The sequence below is a fragment of the Plecotus auritus genome (assembly GCF_963455305.1).
Source record: "Plecotus auritus genome assembly, chromosome: 8".
Classification (NCBI taxonomy): domain Eukaryota; kingdom Metazoa; phylum Chordata; class Mammalia; order Chiroptera; family Vespertilionidae; genus Plecotus; species Plecotus auritus.
Genome location: NC_137782.1, coordinates 138,871,530 through 138,887,194, shown reverse-complemented (window position 1 = coordinate 138,887,194; position 15,665 = coordinate 138,871,530). Strand labels below are relative to the sequence as shown.

General features: G+C 41.2%; 1 protein-coding gene across 5 annotated transcripts in view; it reads right to left on the bottom strand.

Moving 5' to 3' along the window:
* Nucleotides 1–15,665, bottom strand: part of USP34 (ubiquitin specific peptidase 34) — a 241,327-nt gene that overhangs the window by 101,946 nt on the left and 123,716 nt on the right. For all 5 annotated transcript variants that reach the window (XM_080686042.1, XM_080686046.1, XM_080686043.1 and 2 more), the window contains 3 exons: nucleotides 7,592–7,692; nucleotides 7,119–7,328; nucleotides 1,539–1,664 (listed from right to left, as the gene is read on the bottom strand). In XM_080686042.1, coding sequence (XP_080542168.1) covers nucleotides 1,539–1,664; nucleotides 7,119–7,328; nucleotides 7,592–7,692 — 437 coding nt within the window. The remainder of the gene's footprint in view (nucleotides 1–1,538; nucleotides 1,665–7,118; nucleotides 7,329–7,591; nucleotides 7,693–15,665) is intronic.

Sequence of the window (15,665 nt, the reverse complement as noted above, 5' to 3'; positions counted from 1 at the left end):
CCAAATCAATATTACATGAAATGTTAAAGGTTGTCTTCTTTAAGAAGAAGAAATAAAATATCAAAAATATGAATAATAAAATAGCAATAAATGCATATTTAGCAACAACTGAATCTAAAAATTAAAATAAATGAACAAGGAATCTAATGAAAAAATAAACTAATTAATAAAATAGAACCAGAGACATAGAAACCTGGAACAGTCTGACAAATCTCAGAGAGAATGGGAGAGGGGGGCTTGAAAGAGATTAACCAGAGAAATTATATGCATATATGCATTACCTATGGACACATACAATAAGGTGGTGAATGCGGGGGGAGGAGGGGCTGAAACCAGGGGAAGGGGGCAATGGTGGGAAAAAGGAAGGGTCATCTATAATACTCTCAACAATAAAGGTTTAAACAAATAAAAAATAAAACATCAATTACTGATTAAATTTAAGTAAAATTAATATACAAACAGCAGAATAGGAAAAAATTGATCTTGTTAACCTTCACAAGTTGAATCAATTTATCAACTGACTAATAAAAAACATTGCAGCCTTCTTGAATTTGTAAACTTTTAATATAGAATTAGTAAAGTCTATGTTTAATACTTGTAAGTTACACCGACCCTTTTAAAAGTCATATGCACATACATACATTTGAAAATATTATTTTCTACTCTCAACTTACGAAATTGTTATTCACACTTAGTGTGCATCTTTGACAATATTTTTATCAGAGCTACTCTGAGTTATGATCCACCATTTTCCAAATCATTCCAGATATAGGACCTTCTGAAATCACATGAAAACATCCCAAATCATAGATAACGATGAGCATAATATTAGATTATTTTTTCCATTCATCCTATAGGTGTTCCATTGATAGCTCCAGAAAGTAACCCCTAAAAAATAATCTCTCATTTTAACAGATATCTTTAAAGGGAGATATCTAATATTATATGAGGTCATGCTCCTATGGGAAATCAACAAACATATTATTAGATTTCTTAGCTACATTTTTTTTTACCTAATTCTATCAGTTGACTTGTATGAGCATCCAAAACAAGCACTGATACATGTCATTAAATCATAGTGTATGTTCTCTAAACATTTTTATTGTCGAAAACTAAGCAATATTCAGAACATATAGTATTATGAGAAAACACTAATATAAAGGCACACCCATATTTTTTTCTAAAGGTAATTTTAATAAACATCCTTGCCTTATATTTACCCTACCTTTTCACTAAACGTTAAAATGAACTGGCACTTTTTACTGAAGATACAGGTCAAAATGCAATCTCAAACACTGCTAGTAGGAATAAACTGGTACCATCCTCCAGGAGAATAAAGAGCTTCTGTAGGCCTTGGCTGGATATCTCGGTTGGTTAGACCATCATCCTGATATGCCAAGGTTGAGGGTTTAATCCACAGTCAGGGCACATATAAGAATCAACCAATGAATGCATAAATGAGTGGAATAACAAATGGATGCTTCTCTCTTTCTCTCTAAAACCAATCGATTAAAAAAAGAGAGATTCTATGGGCTTACCTGTTCATCTGAGATATTCTGGAATGCCATTAACATATTAGGACATGTAGGAAGAAGCATCAGTAGTTCCCATACACGTCTAGAGAGGTTTTCTGCATGAAGATGAAGTTCTTCACATCTTAAGCTCTACATAAATAAGAACAACTGCTTATCAAGATAGATCAATAATAAAAAAAAAGGTCCCTAAACTTAAGTTCAACTTTTTTTGCATAAAATCACTAATGCCCAAGTTTGATAGTATTTTATAGTCTTACTTTAACAGTGAGAAATAAACTATTCCTTACATAGTAAATACATTTATCAATAAATTATGTCCAAGTTACGGTCTTTCAACTTGTTATTAAACACTTTTCTGGGAAGAAAAGTGACCTTTAATTCTAGCCCTTTTTCTTAGGAAACTTTCCAAATAGCAGTGAAAATGTCTGTTTTATAAAGACGTACAAGTATATTTCAATAGGACTATCACCTATGTCCCCTTTGCAGATTACTATTCTAAGTACAATGAAGACTTGGTGAATTTAGTCCTTAACCTTACATTTGGAAAAAGAATACTAGTATACTTGTTCCTCTTATTTTGCCTATCCATACCTATATTTTATTCTCAGACAAGCAGAGATTAAGAGGAAAGAAAAAAAAATGTTTTTAACAATCTACATTTCTCCACTATCATTTGTTAAATTTGAGCTCTATAAGGTGCTGAGATAATATTTAAGTATGTTTTAGGAAATATGCAAGAAATGGGCAAGTTTCCTTATTTTTTTCTTTTTAATTAAAGCACAACCCAAAGAGTTAAATAAGCAGCAAAAGCTCACTTATAGTTTTGGAATTTTCCACAGAGTATGAATTTGTATGTTATTATTCTACCACTGCCTATGTCATTAATTTTTTAAAATATAATACATACAGTCTAAATTGCCAAAGGAATCTTTTGTACATCTATAAAAAGTAATTTGGTTCTTTTTGTATAATGGTAAAAAGCTAGTATAGTCAGAAGACAAGGAAATGTTAGAGATGGAGTTTCAAGGTAAATTTAGCTTTTCATAATCCTAAGAAAGAAAGAGAAGGGCCCTGGCCGGTTTGGCTCAGTGGGTAGAGCATCAGCCTGCGGACCAAAGGGTCACGGGTTTGATTCCAGTCAAGGGCACATGCCCGGGTTGTGGGCTTGATCCCCAGTGGGGGACTTGCAGGAGGCAGCCGATCAATGATTCTCTTTCATCATGAATGTTTCTCTCTCTTTCCCTCTTCCTTCCTCTCTGAAATCAATAAAAATATATTTGAAAAAGAAAAGAAAGAGAAGGAACCCAACTAATAATTTTGCTTTAGTTAGGAAAATGGCAGTGAAAGTTCTTCAGTAAAATAGAATTTATTGTTTTTTAAACTCTCCGTTTTTAAAAAATAAAAGGATGGAATTCTGCAAAAAAAACGATTCAAAGAAAACAAAATTCACCCATCTTATATGACTACTAGAGGCCCGGTGCACCAATTTGTATACAGGTGGGATCCAGCCAGCCCACCATGATCGGGGCTGATGGGGCAAGACTGGCTGGGGGTAGGGGAGTTGGGAGGGCCAATCGGGGGCGGGAGGGGTCGAGGGTGGTTGGCTGGCCGGCCGCCCCCTGGTCAGACTGCAGTCAAACTCCTGGTCAAGGGAACAATTTGTATATTATCCTTTTATTATATAGGATGTTCTATGTTATGTCTCAAAGGCCCTACAATATGGGTCACACACAGTGAATGTCCTTTATTTTTATCTTTCAGGCCAATCAGTCTTACAACAAGAAACTCCACATCAACAATGATATACTTACCACAAATAAAGTTCAATAAAATACCTGCTAAAAAAATAAATGCTTCCCTTTTGTTTAGGTCTCATGTGGACTATTCCAATGGCCTATTAACTGGTCCTCCACCTCAGGCCTTTGGAATGGCCTATTCATTAGTCCTCCAGCTCTGGTATTTGTTCTCTCTCAGACATCTTCCACACTAACACTTAAACTGTTTCTAAAAGTCCAGACCCAGAAAACGATCTCATGTTGTTGCTAAAAAAGCTTCCATGACAATGGCAATCCATTTTACAGAGAATAAAAACTCATACGATCCTTTATGGTATTGGTTACAATCTCCTTTTCTGTCCTTACATTTGTACTAGAGGCCAGGTCCACAAATTCGTGCATGGGTAGGGCCCCTCTAGGTGGCCTGCAGGGATCGGGCCAAAAGCTGCAGTCCAACCTTGCCTGCTGCTCCCACTCATTCCGGCCCCAATGCGCCTGCTGCAGGCTCGCGCCTTATCAGTCCAGATTGGGAGAGGCTTCCACTGCAGTGCTCAGCAGCCATGAGCCCTGCATCTGGCACCCTCCCAAGGGGAGTGGGCTGCGGGATCGGGCTGAAACTGGCTCTTCGACATCCCCCAAGGGGTCCCGGATTGCAAGAGGGCGCAGGCCAGGCTGAGGGACTCCACCAGTGCATGATGGGGCCACAGAAGGACCATGGGAGGGCTCCAGGGCGTGTCCAGCGAGGGAGGGACTGAGGGAGGGTTCCAGGAAATGTCCAGCCCATCTTGCTCAGTCCCGATCCATCGGCCGGACCCCAGCAGCAAGTTAACCTACCGGTCGGGGCATCTGCCCCCTGGTGGTCAGTGCACATCACAGCGACTGGTCAACCAGTTGACTGTCTACCCCTGGTGGTCAGTGCACGTAATAGCGAGCGGTTGAATGGCCTTAGCAAATCATTAGCATATTACACTTTGATTGGTTGAACAGTCAACTGGTCACCAGACGAACGGACACTTAGCATATTAGGCTTTTAGTATATACGATTACACTATACTCACACTCCCAAGTTTTTCAAACACGCTGTTTACTTTTCTGTATATCTATAATGTCTCTTTACTTTTATCAGCAGCTGGACCCAATATTCAATACTCTCCTTTTGCAAAATCCTCCCCCAAATTTTTTCCTCTCACTTATGTTCCCATAACATTCTACACAGAAGACTAGCACCCTTCTGGAACACTGGAGAATTTTTATAATTATCTTTCTCTCTTTTAAAATGCCAAAACAGTGCTCAAAAGAAGTAAAAAGTCATCAAACCCTGTCCAAGTAGTAAGTAGCTCAGTTGGTTTGAGTGTCATCCCATACACCAAAAAGTTGTGTAGTTCAATCCCTGGTCAGGGTGTGTTCGGGAGGCAACCAATCGATGTTTCTCTCTCTAAAAATCAATAAAAACATATCCTCAGGTGAGGATTTAAAAAAAAAAAAAGTCATTAAGTATTTATGGCATAAATTTAAAAGGTGAGGAAATGAGAGTTCATGGGCATCTATTATTAGTTATTCTGCTTGAACAAAAGCGGGATTTCTTAGGAATTTAACTCATGGTGGACTCCCAGCTGTCTGTGGTGAACTTTGGCTCCCTGCTCCCAGTGCTGCCTCCTGGCCCCACTTCTCTGTTACCTGTGGACCCTGCTCTGCAGCCCCCCCCTTTTGTCTGTGTGGCCCCCACCTGCTCCTCGGGTGCTGCCTTCACCTGCCAGGCCCTTCCCCCGCTAGCTTGGGGCAAGCAGAGCTTCACCGAGTAGAGCTAAAGCTATTCCAGGATTATCAAAAACTGAGCAGCAACCTTGGGGGACCCAGGTCATCATGTTCTCCCCCAGGTGCAAAGTCTTTCTCTGGTCTCAGTTCCCATCTCAAAGCCCCACCCTCCACCTATAGCGGTGTCTTCCGCACCCAGCACATTGACCTTCGCCAGCAGGCCTCCCACCTGATGCCCTACACTGGATGCTGAAGCCCTAGGAGCGGAAAGGGCCACGTTCCTGAGAAGGGTCTTCCCCACAGACAGAAGAGCGTGGGTTCCCTGGGGACAAGGAGGCTAGGTTGCCTCCATCCTGAGGGAGTTCCCCTTGTTCCTACCTCCCCCGCAATGCTTTGTATATAGATTATAAATATATAAGGGGAAAAGGGGTGGGTGAGATGGGTTATGGGGCTGGGGCCTCGCTTCCGCTCCTCCCTGCTCCCCTGGCCCCTATCCCTGGGGCCATTTATTAAAAATAATAATAATAAAAGAATAAAAATAATAAAAAAAGAATGTACCACCACCACCAAAGAAACCAAACTATCAGGAATAGAGGACTCAGTGGCTACCACTGCATCCATGATCACATACATTTTAGAAACATAGAAAGAAGTCACTTAACATTCTTAAGAAAGAACAGTAGCCATTAAAGGCAAACCATTAAAGCACCACTATTAATTGCCACTCTACCTCAAAATAATGATTCTCTGGATGAGAAAATCAATGAACCTCTTAGGATAAATCCATTTAAAGGTATTAAAAAAGTCAATGGACTGAAATGATTGATTCCTTTAGGTGATCTTATACACACTACTGACTTTAAATACCATCTTTATAGTGGTAACCCACAAACTTACTTCTCTAGATCACACCTTTTCTCTGAACTCCAAACTCATATATCCAAATGCTTACTTAACATCTACACTTCATGTCCCACAGGCATCCATTCTTAATTTCAAATGGAATCTACTAGTTTCTCAAGCCAGAAACAGTTTTCCTTCTTCCTAAATCCAAGTCTATCCCTACTCTTAAGCCAATCCACCACCAACTTATGTTGTTTTGACCTATCTACTTAATTAATGTCTACTGCCACCATTCTATTTCAGGGTACCATCAATGCTCCCTTGGACTAGTGAATTGGGTTCTTTACACCTTTCTCTATTACTTTTAAAACAGAAACCAGAACATGTGTGTTCTGCTTAAGATATTTTAATGCTCTCCACTTTACTTTGAGTAAAATGTAAATAACTTGCAATGGCTCGTTTTGCTCTGCTTACCTTTCCAATCTCATTCCTCTTATCACCCTTTACATTTTACTTACTAGCTCTCTAACAATTCCTAGACCTGTAACTCCTTATCGTATCAAATTACTCTATCCAAATCATTCCTCATTCTCTTCATTTAGCTGGATCCTTTTTACCCATCATCCCCAGATTACATATAGTCTACCTCAGAGAAACCTTCCTTGACAGAATAATATCCTATATAATAAAAGGGTAATATGCAAATTGTTCCCTCAACCAGGAGTTACACTGGAGTTCAACCAGGAGGTGGGGCTGGCCCACCAACCGCCCAGAGCCCCTCCCCCTCACTGGCCCAGCCCAATCAGCCCCGATCAGGGCAGGCAGACTCCACCCGTGCACGAATTCATGCACCGGGCCTCTAGTATAAATGAATCTCTATCACCATGTCCTAATAATTACGTGCCACGTCTCAGTCTTAGCACCTATCTCTATCTATGATTTACCTGTTAATTGATCTGAAACTATTTATCTGTTTGGCATATCAATGAACTGTCTTCCCCACTGGATTCAATAAAAATCAAAACTATGCTTAGTTTGATCCTTGCAAAACAACACTTTAAACAATATGCCTAGGTCATGTTAGACACTTAAATAGCTAATGAATAAATAATTGGTTTCCTAAGTTTTACTGCTCTTAAGAGATGAGAATTATTTTCCACTCCACAGAAACACAAAACAAAACTTTGTGGAAATGAAATGATAAAGTCACCTCACTATCTTCTACTGCCACTTTTCCTGAAGGTGGTTTAAATGATGCAAGCATCTCTAATAAATCAAAAAGAGTAGTTAAATGAGGTTCTTGTAAAAGCAAAAGCATCGGAATGTTGTCCTTCTGAGGGGGTGGTAGGCAAGATGCTGGCAGCTGAACACCTTCCCCTTTCCGTTCTCTCCTCGGTGCACCCAAAGATACGAAAACCATCTGTAAAAGTAGAAGCAATAGTGAGAAAGACAAACAAAAAGTGTGTGTGGTGTGTGTGTGTGTGTGTGTGTGTGTGTGTGTGTATATATATCAAGTTTTTGGTTTAATAAGTATAAAATAGTTCTTAAGTATAAAATAACTTCACTTATGATTTTAATATAACAAAAGCAGTAAGAACTGTTTTTAAACTATATCTTCAAATATTCCACTACTGATTATAACAGGAAATAGATTATTAAAACTCAATTCACATTTATATGTACCTGCATATCTTTAAAACCAAGCTCATGAAGTGCTTTTTCATCATAATCTGTTGTTAACTCATGTCCAGATGAAATCATCCTGACGGGTCCCATAAGGCCTCCTGAAAAACAGGAGAAAAGCTAAGTGAACACTTTTATAAGAGTTAACTTATTTGCTGACATGGAAATATGGTTATAGGAATTAATTTCACGGTACATTAAGCTTACTATAATTATTGAGCCAAGTGGAGACAGTATTAAGCATGATTCCTGCATTATTTTCTGTTGTACAAGTTAACCTTATGCAGTTAAAAATTAAAATAAAATTATCATTTAGCATCAATTTAATGGTATCAATTCCTGTCTGCTTAACACCTTGCTGACCGGTCATGAAATAACGCATGTCTGCACTTACTTTAAGTAATTTTAAAACTCTACATTACTTTCACACCTTACCGGTCAGCAACGTTTGGACATGGAAACATGAGTTATCTTGTGACGGGTCAGCAAGGTGTTAATCATCTGAAAAATTTTACAAGTAAAAAACACTATGGAGCTTTATGGGAACCTAAGTATTTTCCCTAGCAACACATGCAGATGATTCAGATTCGTTAATGCATTAATTACACAAGTAACCAGCCAGTATTTTTTAAAATATATTTTTATTGATTTCAGAGAGGAAGTGAGAGAAATAGAAACATCAATGATGAGACAGAAGCATTGATCACCTGCCTCCTGCATGCCCTACACTGGGGATCAAGCCCGCAACCTGGGCATGTGCCCTGACCTCCTGGGCCCAGCAAGTATTTTTAATGATCGAGTTTTCTCTTCCCTGTTCTTACACACCAAAACCAAGTAAAATAAACGATAATACAGAAAAAAATTTAAAAAGCAAAGCTCTGACATGAAAAAAATATGTTACAACATCCTAGATTATGGTAAATTCAAGAAACTCAACAGATTGAGGCATTTTATTTCCAGAAAGCATAAAGTCCTTTTTGCTGAGCACACCTTCAATTCATTTCCCACCATCATCCCTACCTAAATATGCTTTAGCCAATTAACCTCCTTACCCTTTCTTGAAAATACCAAAAATGTTCCTATCTCAAGGTCTAAGATATTCCTCCACAGAAATTCAATAGCTCATTCCCTCACTTGCTTCACGTCTCTAGCAAATGTAAGGCCTTTCGCCTACCCCCTCAATCGACTATTTTATTTTTTTGAAAAGCAAGCAAGAATTTACTGACCATAGCAAAAATATACTTGACAACGAAACAAGGAAGGGCACACCAGAGAACCTATGCTGGGCTACTCTGGCTCACTGGGAAGTAAAAAAAAAAAGGAGGCCTTGGAGACAGGTTCAGGGGGTCAGCCTGGGACTAGCTGCCTCTGCCCATTGCTCCCCTGGTTGCAAGTCTCATAAGATCCCTTAGGGGATACATGCCTTGTGGGGGAAGAAGAGGGGAAAGGGAATGATACGGGCATGCTCCCTGGAAGAGAGGGCCTCAATTCACTATCAATCCCTTATTCTGCTTTATCTTTCTCTAAAGCACTTAATAGCATTTGACATTATATATTTATCTGTTTCTCCTTCATTAAAAAAAAATTCCAATTTCACAAAGGCAGAGATTTTATTATGTTCACAGCTGTACTCCCCAGTACAAGAACATAGCAGGCATTCAAATTAAGTATTGTTTAATCCATTTTTTTTTAAAAAAAAGAAATGCTTGACAGAATAAGAAAATTAAGGGGTTCCAGTTAAGATGGAAGCATAGGTAAATGCAGTACTTGAATTCTCTCACAACCACATCAAAATTACAAATAAACTATAGAACAACCATCATTCACAACAGCCTGAAATCCAGCTGAACGTAAGTCCTACAACTAAAGATATAAAAAAGCCACATCAAAACTGGTAGGGGAGGCAGAGATGCTGAACAGGCTGGTCCCACACCCATGTGCCGTGGATAAAAATTGTGAGAGATATCGCAGCTGCAGAGGTAACCCTCTGAAGAGCAAAGGTCCCAGCCCCACATTAGACACCACCCCCCCACCCCCAGCTTCGGGTTCCAGTTCCAGAAAAAAAAGTCCCCATAACTTTTGGTTATAAAACCAGAGGGGATTGTGGCAGAGTATGACAGAGAACTGCTGGAGTCTCAGGCATTCCTCTTAAAGGATCAGCGCACAAACTTACTCAAATTCACTCGCTCTGAGCTCCAATACTGTGAGGCAGCTGGAAAGGCACCAGGGACATATGGGAGGAAGTGAATTGTCTGGTATCAGGACAAGAGCTGGAGTGGCAGCTTTCTCCCAGACAGAAGTGTTAGCGGAAGTCATTCATTTTTCCTTTACTGAGCCCTCCCCTCAAAGAGCTGGCAAACAGGAGCCATATCTGAGTCTCCATCAACCTAACACAGTTCACCCTGCCCTGTTGATTCCCTGAAACCCCAAACCAACCAACGTTTGGTCCCATCCAAGCCATTCCCAGTGGCTTTTATATATAAACGGCCCTGTGTTTTTTTTTATTTTGGAGAGGAAGGGAGAGGGAGAGAAAAGAGAAACATCAATGATGAGAGAGAATCATTGACTGGTTGCCTCCTGCACACCCCAATTGGGGATCAAGCCCGCAACCCGCTCATGTGCTGGACTGAAGAATTGAACTGTGACTTCCTGGTTCATAGGTCGACACTCAATCACTGAGCCACACTACATGGGCCAAAGGGCCCCTCTTGATTAATGATTCAAACGTTCCTAAAATCTCTCAAACAAGCAGCATCTAGCTAGGCATGCAGTGTATGTCTCGCTAAGTAGCGCCAGGCCCGGCACTAGTAAAGTGGCCTCCCCTGGGCACCTCCAAGCCCAGCACAAATAGCAACCATTCCAGGTGGTCCAAGGCAGAACACAGATGGAGCTGACCTTGGCCTGCACCTTCCAGCAGGCCCTAAAGACAGCACACCTGCTGGACAGCTTCAGGCCACCTTGAAGCACCACCAAACCTCTTCCACAAAGGACAGACAAAAGGGGAAGATCTCAACAGGCACCAGAGCCCTGATGAAGTAAGTCCTGCTCTGTGAGGTCATCCCCTGCACAGCTGATCCTCCAAGGTGATCACAGTTAGTCCTATGTCCAAATCGTGTGATCCAGGAGGCTTTGCCACTGGACCCTATAGAATACCTACTACATAAGGCCACTACCAAGCCCAGGAAACATAGCAGCTCTACCTAATAACACAGAAACAAACACAGGGAGGCAGACAAAATGAAGAGACAAAGAAATGTGTCCTAAATGAAAGAACAGAAAAAACTCCAGAGAAAGAACAAAACAGAGACAAGCAATCTACTAGATAGTGTTCAAAACACTGGTTGTAAGGATGAACAAAGGGGAAGAGTAGATGAACTTAGTGAGAACATCAACGAAGAAATAGGAAACATTAAAATGGAGATAAGCCGAAGCCGGTTTGGCTCAGTGGATAGAGCGTCGGCCTGCGGACTGAAGGGTCCCGGGTTCGATTCCGGTCAAGGGCATGTACCTTGGTTGCGGGCACATCCCCAGCGGGAGGTGTGCAGGAGGCAGCTGATCGATGTTTCTCTCTCATCGATGTTTCTAGCTCTCTATCCCTCTCCCTTCCTCTCTATAAAATATCAATAAAATATATTAAAAAAAAAAAAATGGAGATAAAACAGACCCAAACAGAAATAAAGAATTCATTAACTGAAATGTAGACTACATGATAGGGAACCAACAGTGGAGAAGATGAAGCAGAGGATCAAATCAAAATTTGAAAGATAAAGAAGCAGAAAACAATCAGAACAGAAAAAAAAAAAAATTCCAAAAAAAAAAAAATGAGGATAGCCCTGACCAGTTTGGCTCAGTGGATAGAGCATCAGCCTGCAGACTGAAGGGTCCCAGGTTCGATTCTGGTCAAGGGCACGTACCTTGGTTGCGGGCACATCCCCAGCAGGGGCTGTGCGGGAGGCAGCTGATGGATGTTTCTCTCTCACCGATGTTTCTAACTCTCTACCTCTCTCCCTTCCTCTCTGTAAAAGATCAATAAAATATATTTTTTTAAAAAAATGAGGATAGTAATAAAGAGCCTTGGGACAACTTCAGCATTCGCATCATGGGGGTACCACCAGGAGAAAAGAGAGAGACCAAAGGATCAAGAAACTCTGTAAAGAAGAAAGAAACTATGTGAAAAAAATAATAATGAAGACCTTCCCTAACTTGGTGAAGAATATAGACCTACAAGTCCAGGAAGCAAGAGAGGCTCTAACAAGATGAATCCAAAGAGGCTCACACCAAGAGAGAATCTTAAAAGCAGCAAGAGAAAAGCAGTTAGTTACCTACAAAGGAGCTCCCATAAGACTGTTAGTTGATTTCTAAACAGAAATTTTGATGCCAGAAGGGAGTGTCAAGAAATATTCAAAGTGATGGAAAGCAAGGACCTACAACCAAGATTATGTTACCCAGGAGGGCTATCATTTAGAATCCAAGGACTGATAAAGAACTTCCCAGACAAATAAAAACTAGAGTTCCTTACCACCGGTATTACAAGAAATGTTAGGGTCGGCTTTAAGAAGAAGAAAAATAAATAAAAAAATACAATTAGTTTAAATGCAAATGCATTAAATACTCCAATCAAAAGATACATGGAGGCTGAATGGATAAGAAAACAAGACCCTTACATATAAAGATACACAAAGACTAAAAGTAAAGGGATGGAAAAGATATTTCATGATAATGGAAACAAACGAAAAGCGGGGGTAGCAATACTCATACCATACAAAATAGGTATAAAAAAACAAAATAAACCAGCAGAAGAGAAACAGACTCACAGATACAGAGAAGATTTTGGTTGGAGAGATGGATAAAAAAGGTGAAAGGTTGCCGAAACCGGTTTGGCTCAGTGGATAGAGCGTCAGCCTGCGGACTGAAAGGTCCCAGGTTCGATTCCGGTCAAGGGCATGTACCTTGGTTGCGGGCACATCCCCAGTAGGAGGTGTGCAGGAGGCAGCTGATCGATGTTTCTCTCTCATCAATGTTTCTAACTCTCTATCCCTCTCCCTTCCTCTCTGTAAAATATCAATAAAATATATTAAAAAAAAAAAAGGTGAAAGGTTTAAGTATGACGTAGGGAACATAGTAAATAATATTGTAATAAATATGTTTGATTTCAGATTGGTACTAGATTTATCAGGGTGATCACTTAGTAAATTATATAATGTCTAATCACTGGGCTGTATACCTGCAATTAATATAGTATTGTATGTCAAGTCTAATTTTAAAAAATTTTTAATAAAGAAAAAAATGAATAGAAAGTTTAATTAATTGAAACTTAAATATTGTTATTTTTTATTAACTTGGTGTAGATAAACTCCACAGGCTGGGCACTGAACAGCCATTTTCAGAAATGAGTGAAACAGGACTTCTGCTTTGTATATCGACACATAAGAGACCTGAAGAACATTATGCTAAGTGAAATAAGCCAGTCAGAGAAAGACAAGCAAAGCAGAAACAGACTCATAGAGAGTAGACAGACAACACTGGTGGAGATGGTGTAAGTATTGAAGAAAAAAGTGGGAGAACTGATGGACATGACGGCAGTGTGGTGATTGCAGGGGTGGAGGAGGCTGGGTTGAGATGGTAGAGGGCATAGAGGGGATAAAGGTGATAGAAAAATAAAATAAAATTAAAAATAAAATGTGAATGAATGAGGTAACTTTCTATGGGTACTAATATGGAATGTTCTCTAAGAATGTGAAGCACTATAAGGACAAAGAGTATAAATAGAATGCTACATTTGGCCCTAACCGGTTTGGCTCAGTGGATAGAGCATCGGACTGCGGACGGAAAGGTCCCAGGTTCGATTCTGGTCAAGGGCATGTACCTTGGTTGCGGGCACATCCCCAATAGGAGGTGTGCAGGAGGCAGCTGATTGATATTTCTCTCTCATCGATGTTTCTAACTCTATATCCCTCTCCCTTCCTCTCTGTAAAAAATCAATAAAATATATTTAAAAAAAAAAGAATGCTACATTTGTATTCTAAGACTGTGTGTGTGTGTGTGTGTGTGTGTGTAGTTAAGTCTTGATTGTTGTTGGTATCACTGGGAGGAACTGACCACACACACTCTAGAAGCCCAGTGCACGAAATATGTGCACGGAGGGGAGGGGGTCGCCCTTAACTGACCCTCCCCACCGGCCTGGTAGCCCCCAACAGCCCCACTATGCTGGCCTGGTCACCCCTAACGGCCCCCCTGCCGGCATGGTCACACCCAACTGCCCCCCTTACTGGCCTGGTCGCCCCTCACGGCCACCCCCCCCCACCGGCCTAGTCACTCCACGCAGCCTGCTTGTTCAGTCATTTGGTCGTCCCTCACTACCCCCCTACTGGCCTGGTCATAGGCAGCCATATTGTGAGGGTGTGACGGTCAATTTGCATATTACCCTTTTATTATATGTGTATGTGTGCGTATCTACCTAAATCTATATGATTATGTTTACATTATATCTTGGTATCTTTTGAAGGAAGTGTAGGAAACTAATAACATCTACCTTAGCAGAAGAGAAAAATCAGTGCTTTAAAGATCAGTGTAAAAGGAAGACTTTTCAACACCTACTGTACCAGGTGTACCGGTTAATAATGAGGATTTTATAATCAAAGAAAACACGATAATTTCAAGAGAAACATCAAAAGTGCTTTATTCAAAGTAACTAGTGACCCGGTACACGAAATTTGTGCACATTAAAAGGGGATTAATTAGGGAGAAACCGAGATGGCGGCATAGGTAAGCACCTAAACTGCTGCCTCGCACAACAATTTCAAAACTACAACTAAAAGACAGAACGGACACCATCCAGAACCACAGGAAAGCTGGCTGAGTGAAAATTCTACAACTAGAAGGAAAGAGAAAAGCTCACAGAGAACTGGAGGTACGGCAAAGGGTCTTTGTGCACGCAGAGAGGAAGGGCGGCTGAGAGCCTGGCTGACTTTCTCTGGCGGAAGGGGGAAGGAAGCCCCCGACCGCACTGAACCCCAGTTCTGACTGCACTGAACCCCAGTCCCGGGTGAAACCCCGTGGACCCAGGCTCATACAGGGGGAGTCTGGACTGTCAGGTAGAGAGAAAGGCACCCAGAGACTCGGAGACCCGGGGGAGACCCGGCAGGCAGGGTTCTGGAGGCGCGCGCGCCAGTGTGCACAAAGGCTGCAGAGGTTGCCACAGGCTATCCCTAGTGGAAGGGAGTCAGAAGCTCCTGACTGCACTGAGCCCCAGTTCTGACTGCACTGAACCTCAGTTCCAGGCGGGCCCCTGGGGACCCACGCTCTTGTGCGGGGAATCTAGACTCTCGGGCGGAGACTCAGGAGCCGGGGAAGACAGAGGTCTGGAGGTGCGCACGAGTGCAAGGGCAAGGCTGAAGGGGAAGCCAAGATTCTCTGCTCCGCCCTGAGACTCCACCCCATCCACGATGAGCACAGAGGCTATTGCAATTTGGCAAGTCTAATCCTATAAGGCTGTCTCCAGCACCAAACTTCTCCCAGCATAGACACAGCTGATCCTTACAGCCAACTGGCCTGGAGGTCAGTTCCTCCCAGTGATACCAACAACAATCAAGACTTAACTACAACAAGGCTGTACACACAGTCCACAAAGGGGTGCACCAAGAGTGTCCACCTCAGGTTAACTGGGGAGGCCGACCCACTGGGCCATATAGGAAACCTAGCACACAAATCTACCCTACCAACTCAGGGAAGCAGTGAAAATGCGGCGTCAAAGAAACAGATCACAAACGAAAGAAATGGAAGAGAACAAACGACTGGATATAGAATTCAAAACCACGGTTATAAGGCTTTTCAAGAATATCCTAGAAAAGGCCGATAAATATTACGAGACCCTCGAAGATATGAAAAAGGACCAACTAGAAATTAAACATACACTGACTGAAATAAAAATATTATACAGAGACCCAACAACAGACTAGAGGAACACAAGAATCAAGTCAAAGAACTGAAATACAAAGAAGCAAAAAACACTCAACCGAAAAAGCAAAAAGAAAAAAAATCCAAAAAGTTGAAGATAGTGTAAGCTGCCTCTGGG